The 26,706-nt window shown below is 55.9% G+C and overlaps 11 protein-coding genes across 11 annotated transcripts; 7 read left to right on the forward strand and 4 right to left on the reverse strand.

The window, feature by feature from the left end:
- Nucleotides 1–562: 562 nt before the first annotated feature.
- Nucleotides 563–1,655, reverse strand: PUNSTDRAFT_122855 (uncharacterized protein). Its single transcript, XM_007388303.1, has one exon. It carries the CDS (start codon nucleotides 1,490–1,492, stop codon nucleotides 632–634), a length of 861 nt encoding a protein of 286 aa, XP_007388365.1. The 5' UTR covers nucleotides 1,493–1,655; the 3' UTR covers nucleotides 563–631.
- A 22-nt stretch (nucleotides 1,656–1,677) lies between these two features.
- Nucleotides 1,678–3,041, reverse strand: PUNSTDRAFT_92956 (uncharacterized protein). Its single transcript, XM_007388304.1, has 4 exons — nucleotides 2,887–3,041; nucleotides 2,602–2,698; nucleotides 2,429–2,522; nucleotides 1,678–2,327 (listed from the first exon to the last, which is right to left on the reverse strand). The coding sequence occupies exons 1-4, from the start codon at nucleotides 2,920–2,922 to the stop codon at nucleotides 1,814–1,816; spliced, it is 741 nt and encodes a 246-aa protein (XP_007388366.1). The 5' UTR covers nucleotides 2,923–3,041; the 3' UTR covers nucleotides 1,678–1,813.
- Nucleotides 3,042–3,532: 491 nt separating this feature from the next.
- On the forward strand, nucleotides 3,533–4,605 carry PUNSTDRAFT_76398 (GINS complex Sld5 component; the record flags this gene model as incomplete). The annotated part of the gene is made up of 6 exons (XM_007388305.1): nucleotides 3,533–3,688; nucleotides 3,763–3,897; nucleotides 4,051–4,133; nucleotides 4,205–4,308; nucleotides 4,377–4,449; nucleotides 4,509–4,605. The coding sequence occupies 6 exons, from the start codon at nucleotides 3,533–3,535 to the stop codon at nucleotides 4,603–4,605; spliced, it is 648 nt and encodes a 215-aa protein (XP_007388367.1).
- A 1,291-nt stretch (nucleotides 4,606–5,896) lies between these two features.
- PUNSTDRAFT_47515 (uncharacterized protein) lies at nucleotides 5,897–8,763 on the reverse strand (the record flags this gene model as incomplete). Its single annotated transcript, XM_007388306.1, has 4 exons — nucleotides 5,897–8,134; nucleotides 8,161–8,247; nucleotides 8,509–8,553; nucleotides 8,641–8,763. 4 exons carry the CDS (start codon nucleotides 8,761–8,763, stop codon nucleotides 5,897–5,899), a joined length of 2,493 nt encoding a protein of 830 aa, XP_007388368.1.
- A 1,704-nt stretch (nucleotides 8,764–10,467) lies between these two features.
- On the forward strand, nucleotides 10,468–12,595 carry PUNSTDRAFT_146504 (beta-tubulin 1 tubb1). The gene is made up of 8 exons (XM_007388307.1): nucleotides 10,468–10,529; nucleotides 10,656–10,689; nucleotides 10,747–10,762; nucleotides 10,818–11,081; nucleotides 11,135–11,215; nucleotides 11,266–11,643; nucleotides 11,700–12,213; nucleotides 12,265–12,595. The coding sequence occupies exons 2-8, from the start codon at nucleotides 10,657–10,659 to the stop codon at nucleotides 12,317–12,319; spliced, it is 1,341 nt and encodes a 446-aa protein (XP_007388369.1). The 5' UTR covers nucleotides 10,468–10,529; nucleotide 10,656; the 3' UTR covers nucleotides 12,320–12,595.
- A 75-nt stretch (nucleotides 12,596–12,670) lies between these two features.
- On the forward strand, nucleotides 12,671–14,461 carry PUNSTDRAFT_55569 (NAD(P)-binding protein). Its single transcript, XM_007388308.1, has 6 exons — nucleotides 12,671–12,982; nucleotides 13,036–13,183; nucleotides 13,238–13,390; nucleotides 13,446–13,687; nucleotides 13,740–13,868; nucleotides 13,929–14,461. The coding sequence occupies exons 1-6, from the start codon at nucleotides 12,825–12,827 to the stop codon at nucleotides 14,122–14,124; spliced, it is 1,026 nt and encodes a 341-aa protein (XP_007388370.1). The 5' UTR covers nucleotides 12,671–12,824; the 3' UTR covers nucleotides 14,125–14,461.
- Nucleotides 14,462–14,916: 455 nt separating this feature from the next.
- Nucleotides 14,917–16,418, forward strand: PUNSTDRAFT_122860 (NAD(P)-binding protein). Its single transcript, XM_007388309.1, has 6 exons — nucleotides 14,917–15,147; nucleotides 15,214–15,361; nucleotides 15,422–15,574; nucleotides 15,622–15,863; nucleotides 15,916–16,044; nucleotides 16,110–16,418. Exons 1-6 carry the CDS (start codon nucleotides 14,990–14,992, stop codon nucleotides 16,303–16,305), a joined length of 1,026 nt encoding a protein of 341 aa, XP_007388371.1. The 5' UTR covers nucleotides 14,917–14,989; the 3' UTR covers nucleotides 16,306–16,418.
- Nucleotides 16,419–18,115: 1,697 nt separating this feature from the next.
- On the forward strand, nucleotides 18,116–18,862 carry PUNSTDRAFT_138620 (MFS general substrate transporter; the record flags this gene model as incomplete). Its single annotated transcript, XM_007388310.1, has 1 exon — nucleotides 18,116–18,862. The coding sequence occupies one exon, from the start codon at nucleotides 18,116–18,118 to the stop codon at nucleotides 18,860–18,862; it is 747 nt and encodes a 248-aa protein (XP_007388372.1).
- A 722-nt stretch (nucleotides 18,863–19,584) lies between these two features.
- PUNSTDRAFT_138621 (MFS general substrate transporter) lies at nucleotides 19,585–21,508 on the forward strand (the record flags this gene model as incomplete). The annotated part of the gene is made up of 6 exons (XM_007388311.1): nucleotides 19,585–19,833; nucleotides 19,891–19,921; nucleotides 19,976–20,083; nucleotides 20,142–20,255; nucleotides 20,321–20,515; nucleotides 20,577–21,508. 6 exons carry the CDS (start codon nucleotides 19,585–19,587, stop codon nucleotides 21,506–21,508), a joined length of 1,629 nt encoding a protein of 542 aa, XP_007388373.1.
- Nucleotides 21,509–22,124: 616 nt separating this feature from the next.
- On the reverse strand, nucleotides 22,125–22,477 carry PUNSTDRAFT_138622 (uncharacterized protein; the record flags this gene model as incomplete). Its single annotated transcript, XM_007388312.1, has 2 exons — nucleotides 22,125–22,255; nucleotides 22,321–22,477. The coding sequence occupies 2 exons, from the start codon at nucleotides 22,475–22,477 to the stop codon at nucleotides 22,125–22,127; spliced, it is 288 nt and encodes a 95-aa protein (XP_007388374.1).
- A 2,716-nt stretch (nucleotides 22,478–25,193) lies between these two features.
- On the forward strand, nucleotides 25,194–25,614 carry PUNSTDRAFT_29599 (fungal hydrophobin; the record flags this gene model as incomplete). Its single annotated transcript, XM_007388313.2, has 3 exons — nucleotides 25,194–25,314; nucleotides 25,387–25,491; nucleotides 25,553–25,614. Coding segments are annotated over 3 exons (288 nt in total), but the record flags the coding sequence as incomplete, so codon positions are not given.
- Nucleotides 25,615–26,706: the final 1,092 nt, after the last annotated feature.

The following is a 26,706-nucleotide window of genomic DNA, read 5'->3' on the forward strand; positions in this document are numbered from 1 at the left end:
TCGGACGGCTCGACGCGGAAAGCGACGCGTGCTTCTGGCGACAATTCCATGTGTTCGGATTGTCAAGCAGCAGCGAGCTAACAGGGAGATATGGGGGAGCAGTATGAAGCGAAACGAGCGTATACGTACGGTCGCTACTTATCTGCCGCAACTGCCCGGAACACTGGCAGTCGTGTTCCAACTGCCGCGGAGGCGTGTTGTCGCCAAAAGAAGAATGTAACGTCGAGATTCCCTGCCAGGGGCACCAGCCCATCTCTGCATTGAGTTCCTCCTTGCTACCGACCTTCGTAGACCCTGGCAAGTTTTCCACAGAGGGAATCCGGAGAAGATAATAGCAACTCACAACACGCGAGCATTGTAGAAAGTCCATGCCGCTGTCGCGGCGATGAACAATAAGTTATTTTGAGCGTCGAAACGCCGAAGAAGTGTTACCTTAAACCACTGGCAATGGCCTGCATGATGCCGGTAGTTTCTGTATCACACACATGAGATTCATCGTACAACAATGAGGACCTAAATATTGCGTCAGCATGGGCGTTCAATCTCCAATCCTATCTCACCAACAACGTCCCCGTAGCAGGCGACGACATCACCTTCGAGAATTTCCGTGGACACCGTCGCCCATCTCCCGCTACAGCCGCTCCTCCCTGACCACCCTCCGCCCCTCCAGATCCGCCCTCCTCACCGGCTCCGGTATGCGATACGTGCTACACCTCCTCACCACCCCCACACTCCCCTCCAAATCGACGCCGTGCCCCTCCGACACGAACACGTGCTTCCTCGACCCGCCCGTCCTCACCGCCGCACCGTACACCCTCCCGTCCGTCCCCCTCACCTCCACCACCTCCCCCGCTCCTCCACCATCGATCCTCCTAAACACCGCATCGTCGATCCCGACCTCCCGCAGCGCGAAGAACGTCTTCGCGACGCCGACGGTGCGGATATCGAGCGAGGCGCCGAGGTGCGCGGCGACGCCCAGGCCGCGCGGGTGCCACACGCCGTGGCCGTCGACGAGCGTCACGTCGGGCGGGTACAGGTCCGGCCGGTCCGCCTTCAGCATGGCGAAGAGCGCGGTGTAGAGCGGGACATCGCGGAAGGCGAGGTAGCCCGCGCAGTACGGTTCGCGCATCTCGGCGCGGTGTACGGCGGTATACAGCGGCGGGGTCGAGGGGGAGGGGGGAGAGGGAAGCAGGACGAGCGCGGCGACGGCGCGGTTGGAGGTGAGCGAGAAGGAGATGTCGATACCGGCGACGGTGCGGAGCGAGTCGGGGTCGAGCGGGGCGGAGGTGCGTTTGAGGAGGAGAGCGCGCTGCGTCGCGTCCCAGGAGGCGAGCTTTGTGGGGTTGATATCTTCCGTATGAACGCGGATGTGGTTTAACCCCGTGGAGGTGGGGGCACGGCTAGGCGGGTCGATGGGCGTCGGTGAGATCTCGTCTTCGCTGCCCGGACGGCCATCGACGGGCTCCGTAGAGGGCGCGAGGTGTTCAGACATCGTGTATTGGAGGCAAGAGAAATGCGAGTCTCGTCAGCTTCGTCTCAGACTCTCGACGCGGTGCTCATTTCCGCTCATCATGGCAGTTCCGGACACAGCGGAGGAACCCACCGACTGTGGCTGTACGCGCGAAGCAACATCGGAGAAGCGCCCGATGTACAGCCACCATCCGCAACCTTATTTGCGTCTGCCCGGGGTCGAGCGCTCGTCGCACGTGCCCGAGGAGGTCGTGCAATGAGACCCGCAGATAAAGATACAGAGCAAAGGACAACACGCGCGACGAGCACATATATAAGGTATTGCTTCTTCGGCAGTTCGTCTTCAATCCTCCTCGTCGTCCTCGTCGTCCGTACGCGCCCTCGCCGGTCCGGACGCATACCCACCCTCATCCTCCCGCTCGTCGTAATCCTGCTCCATCGCCTCCTCCCGCATCCCTCTCTCCCTCGCCGGCTCGGCCGCGTCCACCGTCATACTCTCCTCCCCCAGACCAACGCCCATCCCTGGCAACGCCGGCGCACCCACCTTCTTCCTCGGCGCCGCCCTCCTCTTCTTCGGCGCCGCCTCCGCGCCTCCTGCCCCTGCTCCGTCGTCTCCTATCGGCGCGACCTTCTTCTTCCTCACGCGCTTCTTCTTCTTCGGCTCCCCGCCGTCCGAGTCTTCGTCGACGTCGGGCGCGGAGGAGAACGAGTGGGAGGCCTGGGCGCGCCGCGATGCCGCGCCGGAGGCGGAGGACTTGGGCTCGATGGGGATCGTGCCGCCCGCGGAGGGGTCGGGGACGGCTTCGACGATCTCTTTGAGGAAGTCGAGCATCTCGACGGTCTCGACCGCGTGTTTTCTGGGGAGTCGCGGTCGTGGGGGCGTACATGAGAAAAACCGCATCGGTTGAAAATGGGGGGAGAGGGGGGGAGAGGGGGGGGGGTTTGCGCGAGAACGTACAGGTGGTAGGCTTCGACGCGCTTCGAGCCGCGGTCGGAGGTGACTTTGGCGGCTTCGTCCACGAGCTGGCCGAGGAAGAGCTCGAGGGCTTTGGCTGCGGAGCGACAGATTTTTGTTGTTTGGGGGGGGGGGGGGAGCATAGTGCGAGTGTTACGGGCGCGGGTATGACCGACGAGTGCGACGACGAGGGGACGCACATATCACGATCGGTGTCGCTTGCGACATCTTGCCGACGTCTTCGTCTTTCTGCATTATCCGCTTGATCCTCGCCTGCACGCGAGCACGGTGAGCGATGAACACGGTTTGGTCGACATTAGCACAGGAGCGGGGGAAGGAAATGGGGGCGCGGAAGAGCGATGTAATAAATATGAAGAGGGCTGTAAGAAAGGCAGGGAAGGCGGCGGCACACCCGCAGGGCCCGGAAAGGAGAAACTGAGGCGCGCGATTTGCACACCCACCACCGGGAACTTTGTGATCTTGCTCCTGTTCTTCATCCTCGCGTTCTTGGCCCCCCGTTTCTCTCCCTCTGTCTTCGGCTTTTACGTGGTGGATCCTAGCGCGGTATGTTATGCAAGTCGAGCTTAGGGACCGTGCCTAGGGGGATCCTCGCTGCAGCGTCTCCCCGGTCTCACTGCAGTCCGTTGTGTATATATGCCATAAAGACGAGGACCCCGGATGACGGTGGCGGTGCTACCCTGTATATATAGTCTGCGTGCACGTGGGAGCTCTGGGGATAAGGCACGCGAGGACCGCTGGCACCCCGTAGATCGTTTGACGCGTCTCAAGTCCTCCGCGTTGATCTGATTCAAATCTCCAGTTTCCCCTCTTCCGTCTCGGTGGTACTCAATCGAGGGGCCGTACATATCGCGCTCGGACGATAAAATGTCGTATAACTGGGACGATGACGACTCGCTCATGGCCGCAGATGCGGACGCGCCCGTCGCGGGTCCATCACGCGCCGTCGCATCCAAGACACGCGCGGGCGGAGCGACCTTCATGAACCGCGTGCGCAGCGCGCCCGACGACGACGACGACGATCCGACGAACGCGTCGCGGAAGAAGCGACGCGCGTTCGTCGAGGCGAACGCGGAAGCGGACATGGACATGGAGAAGGAGTCCGGGGTGTACGGAGGTGAAGACGGGGAGGAGACGGAGATGCAGCAGCTGATCCGGCACTGGATGAACGAGCGGCAGGCGCCGGACGTGTTGCCCGCGCAGGACGTGCTGCTCGGGACCATGTTGGATCGAATACGGCGGCAGGTGAGGACTCGAGTCGGCGGCGCATGTGTGTGGCAAGAGCGTGGAAGCTGACGGGGACGGAGCGCGCTTTTTAGTCCGACACGATCGCACTGCTGCGCTCGGACCCGGACTCGAGCGAGGAGGAGCACTTTCGGATCATGCTGGCCCAGACGGAGATCGAGCGCGTCAAGTTCGTCGTACGATCGTACGTGCGCACGAGGCTATACAAGGTGAGCTAAACTCTCGAGAATTTCTGGGTTTGTAAATGCCGCCTTTTACTTAGAGGCCTCCGTCGCCCTATATGCGCATATATGCGCGCCTATCTTATCTTTTTCCGACCTCATGAGCTTGCCATGGCTGACGCACGTCTGCCTTCTAATTAGATAGAGAAGTACGCCCGCTACCTGGTCGCGAATCCGGATCTCCAAGAGAAGCTCACTCAGATCGAGCTCGAACACGCCAAAACGTAACCCAATCTCCCCCTCTCTTTGCCGTGCTCTGTTCTTGTGGCCGTCTGACGCGATACACGATGGCTAGGTTCGCCAAGCTGACGGAAGCGCACTTCCACCAAAGCGTGCTCCAGGCGCTACCCGAAGAGCAGCGCAGGCTGACCGACCACGTCGCGTTTATGCCGCCCATGAGTCCGCGTTTTTTTTCCCCCTCTTCAGCTTGGTTGTCCGATCCTCAGTCATCTGACGTTTCGTGACAGTACCTGAACCAGACAAGACGCGTGCCGTCTTCGTGCACGCCCGGACCAAGTGCCCTCCTGTGCGCCTTCCCGAGTAAGCATCTCCTGATGGTGGACGGGGACGTATGGCTCGTCGTTGACTTCCCCTACCAGTGGTTCCGCGCTCGAGATGCAGAAGGGCCAGATCTCGCTCACGCCGTACTACGTCATCGAGCAGCTACTCGTCCGGGGTGAGGTCGAGCTCGTATAGCCGCTCGATGGCGAAGCGCTTGGGCAAGCGTCCGTGTCCCGGCACTCCCGCACAAACCACGATTTCGGTTACGCCGGCGTCAGGATCGTCGTTGTTCGGACGCTTCAAGCTAACGATCCGATCGTCATGACTTCCGGCAAACTGCTCTCATCGGAGCATCGCTTATTCTAGACGTAAACACGACTGGCCGCGGCCGTTTGCTGGCAAAACGTTTCGTGGACGGGGACAGCATTGATGGGATATATTCTCCAGCGGGCGGACGATCGAACAACATGCACCTCGGGTGTCCTCCCAGACCGCGCCGTCCGTGGTCTGTTTCTCAACCCCTCCAGATACTCCATTCGAGGCGCTGGAACAAATGCTCCCGTGTCAGCGTGTCACCGATCGCACGATCCTCATGCGATCCACAACGCGCTCACCTTATTCCAGTCCGGAAGTTCCGTCGAACGGGCACGGCGGGCAGCAGCACACCGGCGTCGAGCGCTCGTCGAGCTTGAACACGGGCGGCATCGCGAGCGCGCTCGAGGCGAGGGCGGCGAGGGTGGTCAGCGCGACGGCGAGAGTGGAGAAGCGCATCGTTAGACTCGCGCGTTGTTCTTGTGTTTGAGGTAGCTGTGCTTGTGTTCCGAGCTGCTCTCGTGTTTCCTCTCTTATAAACCCCCCGTGGACGACACGATAAGGAGCCGGAGGCATATACCTTCTCACGATAGACAGTTGATGGGATTTTGTTGGATGTGCGGCTGGGACGCGCCGGGCGTCGAATCCGGTGCTTGTCGCGGCTCGGGAGACTGTGCTGAGGTACCATCAGCGGTGCGCGTGCTTCTGTCAGAGTGAACGGTTGCATGAACCTGCCACCTCGAGTTAAGATCTTGGTCATTGATCCCTGACCAGCGGTGTACGATACATTGCTGGAGTTGGGGTTCTGTCAAGTATCGACCGTGCACTAAAGGATCGGGAAAACGCCCATTCTTAGAGCCAACGAAAGGTTACTCGAGCCAGTTTCAAGTACCCAGTTGGAAGGACCAATACATCAATTGCAAGCGGGAACGGTAGAAAACAGACAACAAGCCACGAATTCGGTATCCTAGATCTACCTCCACTGGTACAGATCAACGTGTATAGATATATCCTCACAACGTTCATGGACAATCGCCCTCCGCCAAGTGCAGAAGAAAATAACCGACACGCGACAAACAGAGCGACAGCACAATAGCAAACGAGAGCAACCAAAAAGCGACCATCAATGAAAACAAGAGGCGTGTTTTGAGGAGAAAATGGATCCAAGTTCGATCTAATCATCGGCTCCGCCGAAGAGGGACTCCATGTCCGACTCGTCAGCGTCTTCAACCTCTTCGTTACGGCTGGGCTGAACTACAGCCGCGGAGTTGAAAGACGGTTGCCATTCCGCGCTCCGTGAAGGTCCCGCTGCGGTAGTTACAGCGAGCGATGCGGCGTGACTCGAAGCTGAGACGACCGGTCCGGGTTCAGAAGAGCGGCCCCGAGGGACAGGGGTAGCTTGAGAGGCGAAGGTGCCGAAATAGCCAGGGTCGCCCAACGCGCCGTCCAAAGAAGAACTGCTCGGCCTGAAAACGACGGAGCCCATGAGTTGCCTCGACGGCGAGCTCCACACAGCGTTTTGTGAGTTCGAGGAGCGCAGGTTACTGTAGAAGTTGCCCGCAGAGATGCCAGTGGAGCCATCGTACGGCTGTGCCAGGGAAGACGACGAGCTGGGGCCTGCGAGAGGCAGCGCCAGTCCGAGAGTCGACTCGAAGGAGACGGCCCTCACGGGCGGAAGCGCAGGTGCGCTATTCGACACGAAGGGGGCGGATCTCGTGGGCGGCAACTCAGGCTCAGGTGTCGGAAGCGCGGAGGCGGCGGTGGCGGCGGCAGCGGTCTTTTGCTTCTTCGCGCGCCCCTTAGTTACGCCTTCTCCCTTGCGCTTCGTATCAGATGCCGGCTGGTACGGATGTTCAGGAGTTAACATCGGACCGAATCGCACGATCAACGGGAGGAGGGGAACATTGGGGGCATTATCCTGGGACTCCGTCTTCTGTTTCTTCTCTGCGCCTTCGTCGGTCGCATCTTCGCCGTCCGTCGGTCTCTCGCGCTTGCGATTGGCTCCGCCAGAGGAGGGTCCTGGAGCTGCTGCGGATGAAGCCACAGCTCGACTGGCTTTGGTGCTGGCTTTGGTGCTGGCTTTGGTGGCCTTGGCTGGTTTCTTAGCCTTCGCTCCCTTACTCTGTGATTTACGGGCTGAAACGGGCGGCAACGGCTGAGTGCTAGCAGTAGAAGGCGCCAATGCACTTGTGTGCGGGTTGTACTCTACAAGCCCGTGTGCGTCCAAGCTCGAAGGAAACAACTGATTTGATGGGCCAGCGAGGGAGTAAGAGGTTGCAGGACGCGAGGACGCAGCCGGGACAACGTCGATGGGCATAACAGGACGGGTCGTGACCAGCGACGGCAGAGGACTCGTCAGGTAAGCGGTCGGCTGGGACGACCTGGACACTTGCCACGGATCGCAGGCTCCGTTTGAGAGCGAAGGAGACGTAGTCGGCTGCGATGACAAGAGCGCTTGCCGAGGATCGCGCATTCCGCTCGGGGTCGAAGGAGACGATGCCGCCGGTGTCATCTCGGGGAAGTCGAAAGGCTGCTGCAAGTCGAACGGGGAGACCTGCAAAGAAGCGGGCGATTCCGAGCGCGAAGGCCGAATAGAGGGAGGAAGAGGGACTGGCGTAGTCCTTTCATAGGCACGAGATGCGACGGTCGCAGCTTGATGAGAACTATGCGCGGGGACTCTGGATCCGTAGTAAGCCACGGGCGCGGTTGGCTGTCCCAGTGTACCCTGCGCGCCTGGGTGGGCAGCGGCTGTAGGGGGTGTTGGTAAGCCTGTGCGAGACTGGTGGTGGCGGGGGGCAGAAACTTGTGCAGAGGCTGGGTGAAGGGTAGCAGATGGGTATATTTCCATGAACGGGTTGTTCGTACGCAAGCCTGCGTTCTCCACCGGTATTGTAGCTGGTGACGGAGCGGGGGTAACCGTCTGCTTCGGCAGGACGGTGTGGTCAATCGGCGTCCCGATCATGGTGACCCTGCTGACTTCTTGGGGCGGGACAGTAGCCAGCACCTGATCAAAGGTTATGCGCGGATCATCGAACTGTGCACGACGATGGGGAGGCAGTGACTGGGTTGGGATCATTGCGAAGTTCGGTAGCAACCATCCCATATCGACCAATGGATGGCAGAACATCGGGCTGAACGCCAATGCAATCATCTCGGACCGTGTTCTTGGCACGGTGAATGCCTTCCACGAGCCGTTCAATAGGTCCCGTTCTGGTTTCTTAGGAGGCGGGGTTACGAACTTGGGGGCCGTCTTCCCGTCAGCTGTAGTCCAGCAGAACTCTGGAAACGTAGTCCAATGTGCAGGACAGTTTCGGCTGGGAGCGGGATCTCCTTGGGGATAATACGGATTCGGGAGGAGATCATGCGTCTCCTCGCCGCAGATTAGCTTGATAATTGTGCGTGAGCAGGTGGTCTACAGCACCGGGTACATGTGCATACCGGTTTTAACAGTTTCTTGAAGTTTCCCTCTAGAGGTGACGGTTCTCCGTATCTCCTAATGTGCGTTACCCAGAGGAGTACACCCATCTAGTTGAAATTCAGCCGCTAAACAAAGGAATGCGAAGAGACGACGACGCTACCGATGCTAGGTCGTTCACTAATGCCTTCAGGTGCTTCATACACTCGCGTATATAGGCGCCTCCATTGCGAGCGACGAACCACGATCTCTCCGAGCTCGTCCAAATGTATATATACGTGGGGCCACGCTGCTCCTGAGAGTATGGGTCAAGCGCCTTGATATACTCACATATGAGCTCCCAATCATCCACGCTACGGTGGGAAACTCACCCAGCGTATCCTGGATAGGAAGACCTCCAACGAACGGTATGGAGTCTGTGGGCGAAATACATGTCGTGTGTGAGGGTGCTGAAGGGGTGAATGTCAGACAGAGGTGAAGCCCAATGATCATCCAGATCTCACCTCCGAGTAGAATTTTACTACCGATTCCTCGTGGTGATCTACGGCGCCGAGGACATCCCAGTCGACCAGCGTGAAGAGCCTTCCCAGTGAAATCCCTTGAGGTGGCGGTGGAGCCGGGTCCATGATGAGCCGATTCTAGGTCCAAATGTGTGGACGAATATGAGACAAAGGACGTCTCGAGGTAACGGTATAGGGGAGGTGGCAGATGGAGATTGGTGTAGTGCGAGTGGTTGGAGGCGAAGGGGTGGGCAAACGGGACAAGGGTCAACAAGGAAGCCACCTCCGCACGTGTCTTCTTTCAAAAAACAACGCGTATATAGCAGACAATGAACTGCCGCGTCAATAGCACCGAGATAGCCCAGGACACCGCCTCTGAACAGACCAAAGCCTGCCCTCGTTGTCCCGACGTGCACGATTGCCAGTAGCACGACGGGCAAGAGCACTCCTGCAGATTCTCCAGAGACGCAATGCGCCGCTCGACGGTTACCACCCGCTCGAGCCACAATGCGAATCCTTTCCCATCTGACGCGTCGAAACAATAGAATCACCGCACGGATTGGGGCCAGAGCGCCACATTGGAACAATGTTGGGATGCCCAGTGGAAGGGGGGCACGATAATCGCCTGCGGAAAATCCATTGCATGCATTTCCCAGCACGCGCATGTCTGACATATCTCCATCCTGAGACAAAGAAAATGTATGTGCATGTCGTTGTCATGGTGGAGGGGTATCGTCCCGGCGCCTTGTTCTGCAACAATGCGCCCTTTATAATCCGATATACGGAACGAGCGGGCGTCTACGCCTTTCATCGCGGTTCAAGCGTTACCGTGCAGAGTGTAGAAAGTCTCAACGGCCTCGACACCTGCGCGGGGCGTCGTACGTCCTGCCTACGTGCATCTTCGCTGTCCACCGCGTAGGCGCCAGTTTAGCGCCCGTGACGCGGTCACGTGGTCGGAAAGCCTCGCGAAGGTTCCTGGGTCCTGGACGACTTCGAGCTGGCATCGCTTCGAAAATGGAGAAACGAGAAGAGTCGAACGACGCAAAAGTAGAATCGTGCCAGAACCGTACTCATGAACATCCGGTGCTCTCGATTTGCAGCCATGTCGCGGACGAAAATGCGAAACCACATCAAGAAGACGTAGGATGCAACTGATGTATCTATGCCATCCACGTCAGAGATAGCAAAACACAAGATACATGCGGATACATAGACCGACGAACTCATGAGCGACACGACGTTCGGCTCATCGCAAACGGACGACGCGCAGGACGACACTTCGTTGCTTGATTACGCAGCCGTTATAGGTACTGATTGGGCGGAAGTGAGGATCATTCATCAAGTCCAGTACTTGTTGTGCATTTCAAACCAAGAAAGCACGTATGAACGTGGCGCCGCCCCACGTGGCCAGTCGTGCCAGCCCGAGTCTGACTACTCGCGATTCAATGGAGAACTTCGGTGTTCTGCGCAAGGGGTGATAGTTGATTCACTTTGCGAGCTTGACTGCAGAGAGGAACGCAGCAGACGGTAGTGTATGCGAGAGAGGTCAGAACTTGGTATCCTACATCATCCCACTTGACGATCAGAACGGCAATTTGTCACGTACATGTTGCGGCGTTGTTACGTCTTCCGCAGGCACTTTCGAATACAACACTCGCCCGCGTGAAGACGCCGCGATGGGCCACGACACCGATGCGCGATAACAAAATGCACAAGAGCGTAAAATATCGCGATGAAGGTGGTCGCCAGGATTCGGAGGTGAAGGGCTTTTGATCCACGTGTCAAGTTCATTCTCCGCCGGAACCCAACAAACGAGCCAACCCTCGACCACGACTTACGACTTTGTTCCCGTCCACGACCACCTTTCTCCTTCCCTTCCCTACATACTCCAGGTGAGCGCTCAATGTTGTTTACATGCCTTCCCCCGCGATGAGGTGTGGAGTGACACCGGGACATTTGACTCGGCGTTGTGCCATCACCCCCGTGGAAACGTGTTTCTGACCCGTCGCCTCTTGCAGAATGCGTGAAATCGTCCACCTTCAGACTGGCCAGGTACGCTGCGACCTATGATACGCGTTGATGCGAACGCTGACCTGGTCCTCGATGTAGTGCGGCAACCAAATCGGTACGCTCTTTTCTGGCAGGACTCGCCAAGAGGAGATATTGACCAAAGGTCCCAGGTACTCGTTTCTGGGAAACCGTCTCGGACGAACATGGCATCGGAGGTGACGGTGTCTACACCGGCAACAATGACCTGCAACTCGAGCGCATCAACGTCTACTACAACGAGGTTGGCGGGAACAAGTACGTGCCCCGCGCGGTCCTCGTCGACCTTGAGCCCGGAACCATGGATTCGATTCGATCGGGTCCTCTTGGCGGTCTGTTCCGTCCTGACAACATGGTGTTCGGCCAAAGCGGCGCGGGTAACAACTGGGCGAAGGGCCGTGAGTGTCGTCGTCCAGCGATTATTTTCGCGGCTTGCTTATGCAGGGCACAGATTACACTGAGGGTGCCGAACTCGTCGACTCTGTGCTGGACGTTGTGCGGAAGGAGGCTGAGGGCACTGATGCACTCCAGGGTATGTGGCGGCTGCGCTTCCGCTCCTGTTCTTGCTAATCTGCTTTATAGGATTCCAAATCACCCACTCCCTGGGCGGTGGTACTGGTGCTGGTATGGGTACCCTTCTGATCTCAAAGATCCGTGAGGAATACCCGGACCGCATGATGTGCACCTACTCCGTCGTGCCGTCTCCGAAGGTTTCGGACACTGTCGTCGAGCCGTACAACGCGACTCTCTCCGTGCACCAGCTCGTCGAGAACTCGGACGAGACCTTCTGCATTGACAACGAGGCGCTTTACGACATCTGCTTCCGGACACTCAAGTTGTCCATGCCTACTTATGGGGACCTCAATCACCTCGTGTCAATTGTCATGTCCGGCATCACTACTTGCTTGCGGTTCCCCGGTCAGCTCAACTCCGATCTCCGGAAGCTCGCCGTCAACATGGGTAAGGATTTCACCGACTGCCACTCAGCGAACTACATTTCTAACATTGTGTCTCAGTCCCCTTCCCTCGTCTCCACTTTTTCATGACTGGCTTTGCGCCGCTCACCGCCCGTGGAAGTGCACAATACCGCGCCGTGACCGTGGCGGAGCTCACCTCGCAGATGTTCGACGCGAAGAACATGATGGCTGCGTCCGACCCCCGGCACGGGCGCTACCTCACCGTCGCGGCCGTCTTCCGCGGCAAGGTCTCGATGAAGGAGGTCGAGGAACAGATGCAGAACGTGCAGAACAAGAACTCGGCGTACTTTGTGGAGTGGATCCCGAACAACGTGCTCACCGCTCAGTGCGACATCGCGCCGCGCGGGATGAAGATGGCCGTCACCTTCATCGGCAACTCGACCGCGATCCAGGAGCTGTTCAAGCGCGTCTCCGACCAGTTCACGGCCATGTTCAAGCGCAAGGCGTTCCTCCATTGGTACACCCAGGAGGGCATGGACGAAATGGAATTCACCGAGGCCGAGTCCAACATGCAGGATCTGGTTGCGGAGTACCAGCAGTACCAGGATGCTACGTGCGTGCTTCTCCTCGCTTGTGTACCGCAGAAACTGACGTATCGTTGTAGCGTCGAGGAGGAGGGCGAGTACGAGGAGGAGGTCTACGAGGAGGAGCAGCAATGAAGCAACAATTTATCTTTGTTCCTCCGAATTTTGGTTCTCCTTCTGATTCTCCTGCTTCCGCCATCGGCGCCAAAAATTACTTCATCCACTCACGTATTGGCTGCCCACATACCTCACATCATCTTGCAGTGGAACGGGAACTGGCCCACGTCGCAATGTTTTACGTTACGCTCTCTGGCTTCATAGTTGTCCTTACGATTTTACGCACAATCACGATCGGGAGGACTTGTTTCGGTCGTCCTGTGAAATATTCTGTGAAATCAGAGTGACCCCGTTTAGGCCGAGCGTGAACACGCATGACGCTGTGCCGGCGAAGGTTACTCATCCCATCCTCATGATCACGACCAAAGCATGATAAAGGCCTTGCGCTCTCGCGCTCATGCTACTGGCTCGTCGTTGTAGCCCTCAGCCCCAGCGGCCCCTGCAAAGACTATCGCAGACTCTCGCTCACCTCAGGCCGACTACGGCAACCCGATCGTTTACTTCGTCTCCCACCCGCGGCACCATGGCGTACCCTGCCAAAATCCAGGCGATCAATATACCCAAGCAGGGTGATCTCGATGTCATCGAAAAGAACGAGATCCCGTTCGCGCGCGCCGATCCGACGCATCTCATCGTCAAGATGCACTACGGCGGTGTGAACTTCATCGATACGTATTTCCGGTACGTCGTAGGCATGATGCGTACTCGATTATTCAAGCTCACGAGTCTATCAGCAAGGGACTTTACCCCGTGAAGAGCTTCCCGGCGACGCTTGGTACGGAGGGCGCCGGGATTATCGTCGAGCTGCCGACGGACGAGAGCGTGCTCAACCATGAGCACTTCAAGAAGCGGGGGTATGCGATTGGTGCGAAGGTCGCTACGGTACGCATACATCGCAGGATCCCAGATCGAAAGGATACTGAAGTTTGCTCGCAGTACCAGCTTGGCGCCTACCAGGAGTACATCTCTATTCCGTGGAACAACGCCTATCCGCTCCCGGAGTCCGTTCCTCTCAGGACGGGTGCCGCTTCTCTGACGCAGGGCCTCACCGCGTTGACGTTTATGACGGAGGCCCATAATGTAAAGAAGGTGTGTACCTCTCCTCCATCTGCGTCGTCGGTGTGAAGCTGAGGCTACTCCACAGGGCGAGACCATCTTCGTGCACACCGTCGCCGGTGGACTAGGCTTGATCTTCGCCCAGATCGCCAAATTGCGTGGCGCTACTGTCATTGGAACGACGTCCACGCCAGAGAAAGCCGAGCTGGCGAAGGTGCACGGTGCGGACCACGTCATCCTGTATAAGGACGAGGACATCGTGAAGCGCGTCAAGGAGATCACCAACGGCGAGGGCGTCGACGCCATCTTCGACGGTGTTGGGAAGGACACGTAAGAATATGGCAGCTCACGCGAATCGGCCGTATATTGAACAAGCAATCAGGTTTGAGCTCGACTTCGAGATCATCAAGCGGAAGGGCACTCTCGTCTCCGTCGGGAACGCGTCTGGTGCTGTGCCGCCTTTCCCGCCTCTTAAGCTCACGCCTAAGAACCTCAAGCTGCTCCGTCCCACGTATGTCCCCTCGATTGATTTTTTTGCGTGTCGTGAACGTCTCATTCAACTTCGGTTCAGAATGGGCAACTACGTCGTGACCCCGGAGGAGCTCACGTTCTACTGCTCCTCCCTCTTCGCCTCCGTCGCGGACGGTTCCATCAAGATCAACATCTTCAAAGAGTATCCCTTCACAGCCGACGGCGTGCGCCAGACCCAGATTGACCTCACGGGCGGTAAAACGACGGGAAAGTTGCTTATCAAGATCTCCGAATAAATCATGCCTACCCCACTACATCTTAGCATGCTCTCGGACACGAATTGGAATGTATGATATCCCTTCAGCGCGGCTTAAAACTGTCCAGGTCACCGTCTACCACCGAAAATCATTATTCATGGGCGTGCCCCTGGATGCCGATGGATTGCTGTGTATACGAAGGCTCCTGAAATGGGAGGCGGGATGCGCTTATCAGGACGGGCCAGTGACGAGCGACCATTTTAGGAACGTTTCGTACACACAACAATTTCTCGACATCCTGGGGCGCCCCAGGGTGGGTTTTTCGGAGATAGCTGGCGACCTGCGGATACTAGCTTAGCGTACGGGCTATATGGCGAATGATCATACTATGTATTGCAATGCATCTGCGATTGATTGTAGCGCCACTTCTCCGCAGTAAGTCGATGCAGCACGTATACGAAAGGATCAAAGTGACGAAGACGTCGAAGGGTCATGCACCTCCAGTCGGTGGGCCTTCGGATTGAATAAGAGTAGGAGTTGGATAGCCACGTAGCCGCGTTGATCCTCATCGCCGTGCTCCGGCCCGTCTTCGCTTGGCCTCTGGAGCATTTCAGTAGAGTCAAGGAATTCACTAGCCTTTGCAATGAACTATGGCGAAAAGCGAACATACGTTGCGACGTGTGTGGATGTACATGATGAATCCCCAACGCCTGGCGTGCCAGATTTTCTATCTATAATCTGTGGCCCATGACCGTGTATCCCGATGACGAGGCTACCGATGTCTATCATCAAGAGGGCACAACACATTCAGTCGTGCTTTTTGCCTCAACTGTCGCCACCAGTCTGAACGATACGTACAAAAGACGGCGTTATCTGGATCCCTGATACCCGCTCACAGCTGAAGATGTCCGTACCCACCAAGATCCAGGCTATCACCTTCGCCAAGCAGGGCGGCGTGGAAGTCATCGAGAAGACGGAGATCCCGTTCTCTCGCGGCGGCCCGGGTCATGTTATCGTCAAGGTGCACTACGGCGGGGTCAATTTCATCGACACGTACTTCCGGTACGTTTCAACACGAGCGCATCCTTGTCGTGTCTGATTGATAACCGTGGGTTTGGGATATCATAGAGGCGGAATATACCCTGTTGAGAAGTTCCCGGGGATCATCGGCCACGAGGCAGCTGGGGAAATCGTTGAGCTGCCTACGGACGAGAACGTGTTGAACAGCGAGGTATACAAGAAGAGAGGGTTGAGTATCGGCAGCAGGGTAGCCTTCGTACGTGTCATACCTCTCGACCGTGGACGTTGAAGCCTGATACAAAGCGGTTGATGTCAGTTCTCTACAAGCACGTTTGCTGAATACGTCTCGGTCCCTTGGGAGAAGGCGGTCGTCCTTCCGGATTCCGTCACGTACAGGATCGGCGCCGCTTCGATTCTGCAAGGCCTTACTGCGCTTTCGTTCGTCACGGAGGCGTATGAAGTCAAGAAGGTCCATTCCTTCACTCTCCTCCCTAACGTTTGATTGACATCCTGTAGGGCGACACCGTCTTTGTACACACCGTCGCTGGCGGTCTCGGCCTGTTTTTCGCACAGCTAGCGAAAGCAAGGGGTGCGACCGTGATTGGAACGACCTCCACACCCGAGAAAGCCGAAATCGCGAAGGCTCACGGTGCTGACCACGTCATTCTGTACAAGAATGAGGACACCGCCCAACGCGTCAAGGAGATCACGAATGGCCAAGGCGTGGACGTTGTCTACGACGGCGTGGGCAAGGACACGTACGTCTCTCAATCACTTGCGACCTGTCAGGAATCTTATCCCATCCAACAGATTCGAGCTGGACTTCGAGATCATCAAACGCAAGGGGACCATCGTCTCCGTCGGCAACGCCTCAGGCGCCGTCCCGCCTTTCCCACCTCTCAAGCTAACGCCCAAGAACCTCAGAATCTTGCGACCTTCGTAAGTTTCTCGTCACTATATGATGTTCTTTCTTTTTCAGTTATCTGACGCCGTCTCGTATCCAGCTTGGCGAACTACCTCGTGACCCCCGAAGAGACGGACTTCTACGGCCCGAAGTTCTTCTCCCATATCGCAGACGGATCCCTCAAAGTCAACGTCTTTCGGGAGTACCCCTTCACCGCGGAGGGAGTGAGGCAATCACAGCTCGACCTGACGGGAGGGAAGACGACCGGAAAGCTCCTGATCAAGATTATCGATTGAAAGGATCGCTCTGGGCCTTAGGTCGACGGCTGGCTTCGAGTATCTTGACAAGACCCATATGAGCTAACAAACTGTATTCTGCTGCGGGAGCTAGGCAACTATTCTGTTCTAACCAATCCACTATTGGTCATTGACAATGTATGTACTCGTACGTTAATAATCGATGTGCGCGCCGTGCTCTGAGCTCAGCCAGGATCTGCTAATATCTGTCCCTGCCCTCAGGCTGGAATAAAGCACGTCGACGTTATCTGGGGCAAATGTGATCTGGTTTTCCTCCTGCGTATCTGACAACAATCTGGGCCAGCGCCACAACGAGGTTGACGATGCTCTTGAGACGTGACAAGAAGAGATATAATTTCTCACATCCGACCGGGCATGATCGCCGACCATCACTCCTGCCCGGATTTAAACCCTGAAGCTGAAGAACGCTTACCGAGACATTTGCTTACAGAGCATTGAGGAGTGGAGCTAATACCGTCTGTGTCAGTCAAGGAACATCCCCACCACTGTCTTAGTAACGCTACGATGATACAAGCCCCACACCATCTTGCGTACTTAGGTTCATATTCCCGGGTTAAAATAGTATAACCTGCAGTTGGACCTTCGGCGTGCATTCGTTCGGCGAGTTCCCTCCTCCTTCACTATACCGGAACGCGGAAACACGCCAACAGGACTTAACCCCGGCCAGAGTCAGTGTTTCTCGATGGACATCAACGTTGGCTCCCCACCTGCGGCGTCCCTCGCCGCCAGACGTCCTCCTCGTCCCTCGCCGCTTTCTACGCTGCGACTCATCAGGAAAAACCGGATTTGCTAAAAACCTCCTAAAACCTCCTAAAACGTGCTCATTTAGTAGCTTTAGAGGGTTTCGGTACCCAATAAGCGACTCTTTCGATAGTCCGATTTTTCTTGATGGAAAGCTCTCTACTCCTTATTTCTGCCTTGTGCAGGTTATCGATGTCCAGAGCGTCCGTATCTCTGATGTATACAGTCCTAGTACGTTCCGTGGTTTCTCACACAGAGTTCTACGCTGACAACGCTCTGTCACGCAGAAGGGACATTTATCGTTGGATGTCCGGGCTTGGTCTGATTTGCATCGGTGCTGGCTTTTTTCGCGCGAAAATCGTGCTAATCGTTCTTCGTGCATTCAATGGAATGAGTAAGATGACCCTTGTTCCATGCGGGGAATATGCGCTGAACTGTGCTCTTTAGTTGCATGCATGACGACTCGGATTCCGGCGGCGTCAACGCTCATCGTCAAGATATTTCCGGACCCTTCTGAGCAGGCGCGGGCTATCAACATATTTAGTGCATGCGGCGGTATCGGAAACGGTGAGCCCCAAGGGTCCGTTCCTGTCTGCTGTCAGTCCGCTGAATTAGGACGTCGTATGCAGTGTCCTTGGCCTCATTATAGGCGCCATCTTTGGCCAGTACACGTCATGGCCTTGGGTGTTCTGGTTCATCTCCATCGTTTCATTACCGATGGCCGGGCTGTCTTATATTCTCATCCCGCCTCAGCACGAAGACGAGAGCGGAGACGGACCGAAGTCACCCATGGAGAAATTCAATACTCTCGATACCTTCGGGTCACCATGCTGACAAGTAACGCTCCATCACGATTCTCTCGCCTGCGATAGCCTAACGATACACGAAACAAACTTCACTCCTCTTACTCATCTTCGCCGTGACATCCGGCTCGTCATCGGGCTCCGCGACCGTCCTCGCGCCGCTCCTCATCAGCCCCTTCCTTCTCGTCGGCTTCTTCCTCTACGAACGCATAATTCCAGCATCGAAAGCCGCTATCCCGCCTGCCATGTGGTTTCTGCCCAACTTTGCGGTTCTTTCCGGCGTCGCGCTCCTACCCTACTTCTGGTGGGTCACGATCTTTACGATCTTCACGAATCTATGGCAGGGCGTGTACGGCTGGCAGGCGATCGACGCGGCCGTACACTTTATCACGAACGGCGTCACCATGTTTGTTGCCAGTTGGACGGGGAGTTGGGCGAAGCGAATCTCCCCTAAGTGGCTCATCCTAGGTGGTCAGGCTCTCATGATTGTCGCTACTATCCTCATGGCGTTTGCGTCTGCGCGAGGGGCGTATTGGCCATTCATCTTCCCTGCCCTCCTCCTCGGGTTGTCAAGAGTTATGATCACCTGCACGCACACCAACATCGCCATCTTCAAAACGTCCCTGGCAGAGTCGGACAGGATGACGGGAACAGTTGGCGCGATATTCAACGGCGCGCTTCAGCTCGGGTCCGCTGTCGGGATAGCGGCTGCGACGAGCGTGGAGAGCAGCGTTAAAAAGTGGTCTGAGAAGGGATCCGAGGGATCTGAAGGCCGCGCAGCGGCATTCTGGTTTCTGCTGGGAATCATTGTCCTGGAGACTGCTCAAGTCGTGATATTCTACCGGAGGGACGTGTCTGCTCCCACGGATGCTAAGCAGGAGGAGCACAAGGCCAACTTCGGCGAGGTTACGTGCTCTACGGCGACTGTTTCTGTGGAATGTCGAATGCAAGAGCAAAAGGTTTCCGATGGTCGAGAATTCGGCGGGGTGTAGCATCACAGGACCATTCAACCGGAGTGATTGCATGAGCGCCAACTGATTTCTTTCATCTAATGCTGCTTCGTCCGAGTTGATCGGCTTGCCAATGTATAAGCTATGCCCATAGCGATAATCGCCTGTCTCTGCGCTATCTTAAGTCATGATATGCTTTTAACTCAGTGTTGGACTTACACTGAAGCACACATGGCAATGTCGATCTTGTATACCGCTAGTGGGAAACATTTCGGACATTGATCGCGTGCGAGTGCAGAGAGTTCAAATTGCCTGTTGAATGTTGGAAGTTCTGAAGCCGGTGCATATTCGCTACATGCAAGAAGTGCAACAAGCTCGTATAGTCAGTACACAGAAGTAACCCAGGCTGACGTCGAGGAAAATGATAGGCACGTTCTCACGCTCATCGGCCATTGCCGTGTTAGATATCTCCTCCCGTTTCGGACGTTCACCTAAACGACGCTTACCGAGACACTTGCTTAGAGAGAGCGCTGGGTTGTGGGTCTACGCCAGGTGGAGGGCCACCCCAGCTACTGCCTTAGTAACGCGGCAATGATACGAGGCGCCCTCCATCTCGCGTAGTTGCCTGAGTCAGGTCGAGATGATAGTACCTGCTATAAAATCCTCCAGGCTGTTTTGACCAACTCAGCCAGGTTTCGTCCTACCTCGCCCCACCGCCCGATTCCTCCAACAATTCTTCGGGAGGTCTTACTTAGTGTGATACAATGGTAGCCGAACTCGTCCTGTCTCCCGCGGCGACGCTTGTCGATGGACTCCTCCCGTCTCAGCTTTCCACCATTCGAAAATACTCGCTACTCCTCGTTTTCTGTCTCGCCCAGCTTATTGACGTCTTCAACAACTCTGCGTTGTTCTCCGCTATTCCGACCCTTATCACAAGTTTGGACATGACCGAGAGCGAGTCCACTTGGATCATCAGCGCCTACCAGCTGACTTTCGCAAGTTTCTTGCTCATCGTGAGTCTTTGCGTTATATCTGTCTCCTGTGCTCATCAAATGTACAACTCGCCTCAGAGTGGCCGTATTTCTGACGTGTATAATCCTAGTGCGTTTCCCTGCCTCGTACACAGACTCGAACTAAGTGTGCTCTGCCTCATAGAAGCGGCATTTATCACCGGGTTTTCCGGCCTTGGTTTGATTGCTATCGGTTCTGGGTTTGTTCGCTCGAAAATTGTGCTCATAGTTCTCCGTGCTTTGAGTGGAATGGGTGAGGCTGTTCTGTTTCAGCCACGAGAAGGGCTGCTGAACCATGCGTGTTTATCCAGTTGCAAGTCTGACAATACCTGCGGCGTTGACACTCCTTGTCAAGATCTTCCCGGAACCTGCTGAGCAAGCGCGGGCTATTGGTATCTTCGGAGGTTGCGGCGCCATCGGAAACGGTGGGTTTCATCGGTCCGCCCCACTTCTTGCGTTCAGTCCGCTGATGGCGGATATCATTGCGCAGTTCTTGGTCTCATTATCGGCGCCATCTTCATACAATATACGTCGTGGTCTTGGGTATTTTGGTTCATCCCAACCGTGGCCCTGCCCATTTCGGCGCTGTCGTATTTCCTCATTCCGCCCCAGTATGAGGATGCAAGTGGAGATGAACCCAAATCTTCCTCTGAGAAGCTCAAGAATCTCGATACCCTGGGTGTCGGTATGTTGACAGGTAATGCCGTCACTGCTATCCTAGTTGCGCGGCGCTGACCATGATCCAGCGTCCCTCATCCTACTCATCTTTGCCGTAACGTCGGGATCGTCATCTGGTTGGGGCTCTGCGACCGTCCTCGCACCCCTCATCATCAGCCCCTTCCTCCTCGCCGGTTTCTTCTTCTACGAGCGCGCCATTCCTGCGGCGAAGGCTGCCATACCGCCCGCGACGTGGTTCCTGCCCAATTTCGCGGTCCTCTTCGCCGTCGCGCTCCTGCCCTACTTCTGGTGGGTTACGATCTTCACGATCTTCACCAATCTATGGCAGGGCGTGTATGGCTGGCAAGCGATCGACTCCGCCGTGCATTTCCTTCCTGTTGGGATTGTAGCGTTCGCGGCGAGCTGGACTGGCAGCTGGGCAAAGCGGGTGTCGCCAAAGTGGATCATCATGGCCGGCGAGGGCTTGATGATCATCGCCACCATCCTCATGGCGTTCGCGTCCGCCAGGGAAGCATATTGGCCGTTCGTCTTCCCCGCGTTCTTGCTCGGCTCGACGGGCGCCACGCTCGCGTATACGCATGCCAACATTGCGATCTTCCAGACCTCCCTCGCGGAGTCGGACAAGATGGCGGGAACGGTCGGCGCGATATTCAACGGCGCGCTGCAGCTCGGGTCAGCTGTCGGGATCGCGGCCGTCACAAGCGTAGAAAGTAGCGTAGAGAAGCGGTCCTCTAGAGGTATCGAGGGATATCAAGGGCGAGCGGCGGCATTTTGGTTCCTCCTCGGCGTCGTCATTGTCGAGACTGCCGCGGTGCTGATCTTCTACCGACGGGATATCGCTGTCGTGGAGGACGCGGAGCGGGTCGAGGCCAAGACAGGTGACGGTGAGGCGAAATGTACATCATCAGAGAAGACATCCTTCGATGGCGCGAGTCCAGCGCGGGAACCTGCAGGTGAGATTGTGGAAGAACTAACAGAAGGTAGTGGCTTCACTCCCTGAACGCGCTTGAAGACATATCGTCTCGTTTGATTCAACATAGACCAAGTAGCTTTAGAACAACATCTTAGTGTAGCGATAGCATAGAATACAACGCGATTAACAGCATAGCCCCATAGGCATACCCTTGAGCTTAGTACTACGCGATTCGCAAGACGGAAAGTAGCGCGACTATGTTCAGTGATGTATACACATCAAGGACTGTTTACTGGCTGTTCCACTGGAAATCATGGCCTTGCATGTTGCTAGTGACGCATACGTCACACGGGCATTGTGAATTTGTGCGACGGTGTGCGTGATGTGAGCCAGATCCGATATACGAGGAGCTTCGACGATGATAAGCTATAGCTTCGCCAAGCCCCCAGGGTAGGCGCCGAAGCGCAAGGGACAGGAAGTTGATTATCGAGCATTGTCACACGCCTCCACAATAGTGTCGTTGGTCTTGAATGTATCATTGCATGTCGTGTTGTCATGGTTGCCATGGTCATGCCGAACATATCGTGCAATGTCGTATAGTACAAGCGCTCGGGTGTCTAGATGTACATTCCAGTCATCTGGGGTCGTCTGTGATCCTGAAGCTCGTAAAAACGTGGTGGTGGTCGTGGTAATTGGGCGATGATCACAACGCGGGCGAGTCGAATGCGAACGGGGGAGAACTCCGCGAGCTCTCCGATCCCGACCTGAAATGCCTCTTGCGAAAGACCGATTTACTCAATCGTATACTGAACCCGGTCGCCCGGCGCCTAAAGCCTGCGACGCGAACAGGTCAAAGCCCCCAGGACGGGAGTCAATAGTGCTCTGATAGCCGAACTTACCACGGCGATAAGACGGGTTCAGCAGCGGGTCATCGTCTCCCAGGTAGCTCGGAGGACGAGCACGGACCGGGTCCTGGCGCGGTGCAGGAAACGGTCCGCCGAACGCGACGCCGGCGAGTGCGATGACTTGCAGGAGAGTGAGCAAGGTCCCGCGCATGTCGTTATGTGGTGTGTGTGTAGACGTGAGCACGGTACGGGAGAGGAGGGAAAGCTCGTGCGCGCATTTCTTAAGGAAGCACTCTGGAGCTGGGTCACCGCCCTGTTGCCAGCTGACTGCCGGGCGCGTTCCGGCGTATACAATTCATGGGTGTCGCGTAGAGCGGCCGGGTGGTTCTCAGACGCAGGGATCACCATACATGGTCGACGGCGGCTTCGGGGGTGCTCGTGGTGCTCCACAAGCGATTGCAGGATTTCAAAGTCACAGCCACATTGCATCAAAAGGACATCTCCGAGTCCGGCGAATTCCGCTCAGGTCGGCAGCTCGGTCGCTTGTGAGGGGCTTAAGTAGGTCCCATTCGTCTTCAAGGTATTGCAGTATATCCCATCGCAAAGCGCTAGACAAGATCTATACGAATTAGACCAACAGAGCGGCATGCAACATGAAGGAATGCGATTTCGGCTACCTTACCTCGTGAGATCGAATTTGTAACTGAGGTATTGGTTATTTAGGCTAAGCATTGCCCGGCGCAGGAGCATCACGGGCTCTCCATATCGCAGAGACCGACGGCAAAGTATGATACGGTGCGGCAACCGAGGGTGAGGCGCAGTGTACTCCCGCATGACATCCCACCGGGTTCCGTATTCCACGAAATGCCATTGACATTACCACACTTCAAATGCGCGCCACACCTGAAGGGACAAGACGCCAGCGGTTTTGCGCGCGCGCGCATTGCACTAGTGGAAGAGATTATTGTGACCAGTTAACTGCTCATCGATTGAGAATATATGGATTGCAGTACCCGTGGGCCACTGTTAAGCCTTCTTAGCATCTATTATCGGGTAGAGAAGCACGGTTAATAGGAATTGGGGTACAGAAAGCAAGCAGACGGGCGATGGAGGACGCAGGAGAAAACGGGGAACGGGGAGAAATCACGTGAGTGGCTTAGGGCGGGTAGGTAGGTAGGTAGGTATATTTCCGGCGCGGTCCCCTTGGAAACGCATGATCCGTCTCCGCTCTCCGAGTTGTCGTCAAGGAGTCTCAACCATTCCGTCCACCCATAGGATTGTGTTCCTTGTACTTGGAACTTGGAAACGTTCCCGAATAGACGAAATTTAGATGAACCGATGACTAGCTCGGTTGGTGAGAGCATAACGTGCTCCGCAGCCCTGCCGGGACGCTGCGGCTCGAGAGCTGCTCGTCATCGTCTAGGCTCGGTGGATGGCACCCAAAGCATTCTTGGCACCGTTGCTGATAATTGCCGGCTTTACTGAGCTTGTTGCACGACGAGGATGAAACGCATTTCTGATCTACACCCCGCATTTCGATAGAGGTGCTTCCCAGCGTACTTACCCTCGGACTGTACATCCACGAACTCGAATGGCGTTCACTGACCTCTAGGCCTACCGGGATCTACTGGCGCTGCTTGGCATTGGCTGTCGACCGTGGTGAGTGTGTCTGCCTGCCTTTTCGAGACCATGTCATTACTTCCTAATCAGGTCATGTCGCAGGTCCATCATCGTCTTTTACCAACCTCGATCATCCCAGCCATAGCTCTCTCATCATGATTTTTGATGCATCTCACCGAAGAAACCAGATTGAAGGCGATCGTGATCCAGTTCGGACGATGCAAGTCGTGTGAGCCCGACATACGATCCCGTCGCATGCTCCTACAGGCTCCCTCACAGTTATCTACTCAACCTTCGGCTTCTTTGCAGCCTAAATCGGGAGGATTCTTGTTCTTCTCTATCAAGATCGCACGAGCCTCCCCCTTGGTTCCAGCTCGGTCATTCAAGCTATCGTGCCAAGCACTGTTGTATGCCGAGGACCGGAAGCTCCCTATGAATGCCGCTGTAACATGTATTACCCATGAACCATACTTACTCATAACCTCGACAATGGGACATGCAAGACTGCAACGCCAGATGGCCGATACTCGCTCAACACAATCGAGACACGCTGGAATACTCGCAGGGCGGCATCCCTTGACCGACGATCGCAATTATGCGACCCTGGCCTACACTAGCAGGGCTGGGTTCGAAACGGGTAAAACATACCTCGACGTATGTTGATGATCCACGCCTGCTTGATTCTGTCTCAGTCAAATTCGCCGTGCCGTGCATTTTCGAATTCGATCGTCGAACCGATGGTTCTCCGGGTCATGCCGTCCTTCCGCTCATGCACCGCAAAGTGGGTCCCTGTGTTGTTTCTGGTTCAGCAGCGCTACCGCTCCTGCACCGCACCGGGAATCATCCCGGCAACCTTGTGACAGGCTTACGGGCTTACAGAATGGGTTGGCCTCGATTAAATGAATGTAGCAAACCTCGATCGAACGCACGAACAACGAGATCTCGTTCCCGACAAATTGTTTTGTCGCCTTCCTCGGCGTCGCTATTGAAACGTCGCTCAGGTGAGCCTACACTCTCCCCATCCGATATACGTCCCTTCTCTTGATGATGATTCGTGAAACATGACAGGCAAAACATCGCCCGCCCAGCCCATCGATCCCTCGTCGTCGCCCTCCCTCTCGAGGTATAAAAGATGGCGTGCTCGCACTCAATTCTTCAGCAAGTAGCACTCGAGCTCTTCATCTCATCTGCACACTCGCACCACTTAATCCTCTTCCACTCTCACAATCGCAATAAAGATGCAGTTCAAGACCGCCCTCCTCTTCGCGACCTCGTCGCTCGCTCTCCTCGCCACCGCGAGCCCCGGCCCCCTCGCCGCTCGCCAGACTGGCTGCGACACTGGCCCTGTTCAATGCTGCGACTCCGTCCAGAGCTCGTCTGACCCCGTCACTTCGCTCCTCCTTGGTCTCCTCGGCATTGTTGCCGGCGGTGAGTATCCCACACAATATCCGGATGCCGCAACGTCAACGTTAGCGCTGATGCCCTTCTCGCTTTGTCTAGGCGTCGACGTCCCCATCGGTGTGAACTGCAGCCCGATCACCGGCATCGGTCTCGGCGGCAACAGCTGCAGCGCCTCCCCCGTCTGCTGCACCAACACCAACAACGGTACGCACGCTTCTCCTGCGCTCTTTTTGTATCCTAGCTCACTCGATCCTCTCCCTCGTAGCCTCTGGTGTTCTCTCCGGTCTCATCGGCATCGGCTGTGTCCCCGTTGACATCAGCCTCTAAGTGCGCACGACGCCGTATCGGCTCGAAGCCTTGCGTTTCTCGCCTCGAGCCCCCCAAGACGCTCGGCAACAACGGGCTTTCTCCTGCCATGTATACCCCCCCCCCCTCCAGGGCCGAAGTAACTGCTAGTTGTGATTGTAGAGTGTCGTTCCTTTCTACGCACGTCTAACGTGCCGCTTAACATCATTTTGCACACCGCACAACCACCCCATTCACTCGTTCACACAAGTTTATTAGTTTGTAATAGCGCAATGTTAGTCGTTGTCTGAATAAAATCGCATATCTAGCATCATATTGGGCTCCACGCGCTGATTGCGCTAAGGCTACATCGATGACATTCGCTTTCTTTGATAAATTGCGACTGCTATACCTTGCAATGTCTCACTCTCAAGAGGAGGAGCTCGTGCTTCAACAAACATATGTCTGTAAAAGGCAATGACGTCCGGAGTGCTTCTGAGAGGAAGGGATGTCCGATTGGATTTAGATAAAATCACTTCGAGCTGTAGAGTACATGCCTGGTTCAGGGACTCGCTAGGCCTTCTTCAGCATACGTATGGTAAAATGATGCATGATGTCTCACACGAAAGCGGCATCCTAAATTAGCAGACGGTTGGAAGATTCGGGCATTTCCGCTGAGCTTGAATCACCAGGAAGAAAGTCTCACGGCTCTTCCTCTCAACTTCACTCGAGCCGGCTGCGCTGCCGTGATGCAAAACCGCCTTATTACCACCTCAGGTTACCTTTTCCACCCCCTAATTACACTTAATTCGGTCACAAAAATATGTACCTAGTGAGGCCTGCTGGACAATGGACAGGTCCTACGAAAATGGCCAGCGCCACTGCTGGGCAGCATCTGGACCGTTCCAAGGTGTCCAGCAATTGTCCAGTCATATTCAGCCCTGTATGAATTGTCCAGCTGGCAGAGAGTGGATAATCCTGCTTGGAGTGAGGTATAAATAGCACATATAAAGCCATGTTAGGGTGGCTGGGGTCCCAAACTTAAAAAAAAAAGTTTTTTTTGGGGCCTTGCAACGCATGAGCAGGGCTATATTCTTGGCAACTAGGCCAGGTTTCTTCCATCATATTTCTGCA

This window comes from Punctularia strigosozonata, assembly GCF_000264995.1.
Source record: "Punctularia strigosozonata HHB-11173 SS5 unplaced genomic scaffold PUNSTscaffold_17, whole genome shotgun sequence".
Classification (NCBI taxonomy): Eukaryota; Fungi; Basidiomycota; class Agaricomycetes; order Corticiales; family Punctulariaceae; genus Punctularia; species Punctularia strigosozonata.

Coding starts and splice junctions, on each gene's coding strand:
- PUNSTDRAFT_55569 (XM_007388308.1), top strand. CDS start 12,825: ATGGCGTACCCTGCCAAAATCCAGGCGATCAATATACCCAAGCAGGGT. Junction 13,688..13,739: donor GACGGTGTTGGGAAGGACAC/GTAAGAATATGG, acceptor ACAAGCAATCAG/GTTTGAGCTCGACTTCGAGA. Junction 13,869..13,928: donor CTCAAGCTGCTCCGTCCCAC/GTATGTCCCCTC, acceptor ACTTCGGTTCAG/AATGGGCAACTACGTCGTGA.
- PUNSTDRAFT_122860 (XM_007388309.1), top strand. CDS start 14,990: ATGTCCGTACCCACCAAGATCCAGGCTATCACCTTCGCCAAGCAGGGC. Junction 15,362..15,421: donor TCGGCAGCAGGGTAGCCTTC/GTACGTGTCATA, acceptor GGTTGATGTCAG/TTCTCTACAAGCACGTTTGC. Junction 16,045..16,109: donor CTCAGAATCTTGCGACCTTC/GTAAGTTTCTCG, acceptor TCTCGTATCCAG/CTTGGCGAACTACCTCGTGA.
- PUNSTDRAFT_92956 (XM_007388304.1), bottom strand. CDS start 2,922: ATGAAGAACAGGAGCAAGATCACAAAGTTCCCGGTG. Junction 2,699..2,886: donor AGATCACAAAGTTCCCGGTG/GTGGGTGTGCAA, acceptor GCTCGCGTGCAG/GCGAGGATCAAGCGGATAAT. Junction 2,328..2,428: donor CGCGTCGAAGCCTACCACCT/GTACGTTCTCGC, acceptor GCGACTCCCCAG/AAAACACGCGGTCGAGACCG.
- PUNSTDRAFT_146504 (XM_007388307.1), top strand. CDS start 10,657: ATGCGTGAAATCGTCCACCTTCAGACTGGCCAG. Junction 11,216..11,265: donor GGGCACTGATGCACTCCAGG/GTATGTGGCGGC, acceptor TCTGCTTTATAG/GATTCCAAATCACCCACTCC. Junction 12,214..12,264: donor CAGCAGTACCAGGATGCTAC/GTGCGTGCTTCT, acceptor GTATCGTTGTAG/CGTCGAGGAGGAGGGCGAGT.
- PUNSTDRAFT_122855 (XM_007388303.1), bottom strand. CDS start 1,492: ATGTCTGAACACCTCGCGCCCTCTACGGAGCCCGTCGATGGCCGTCCG.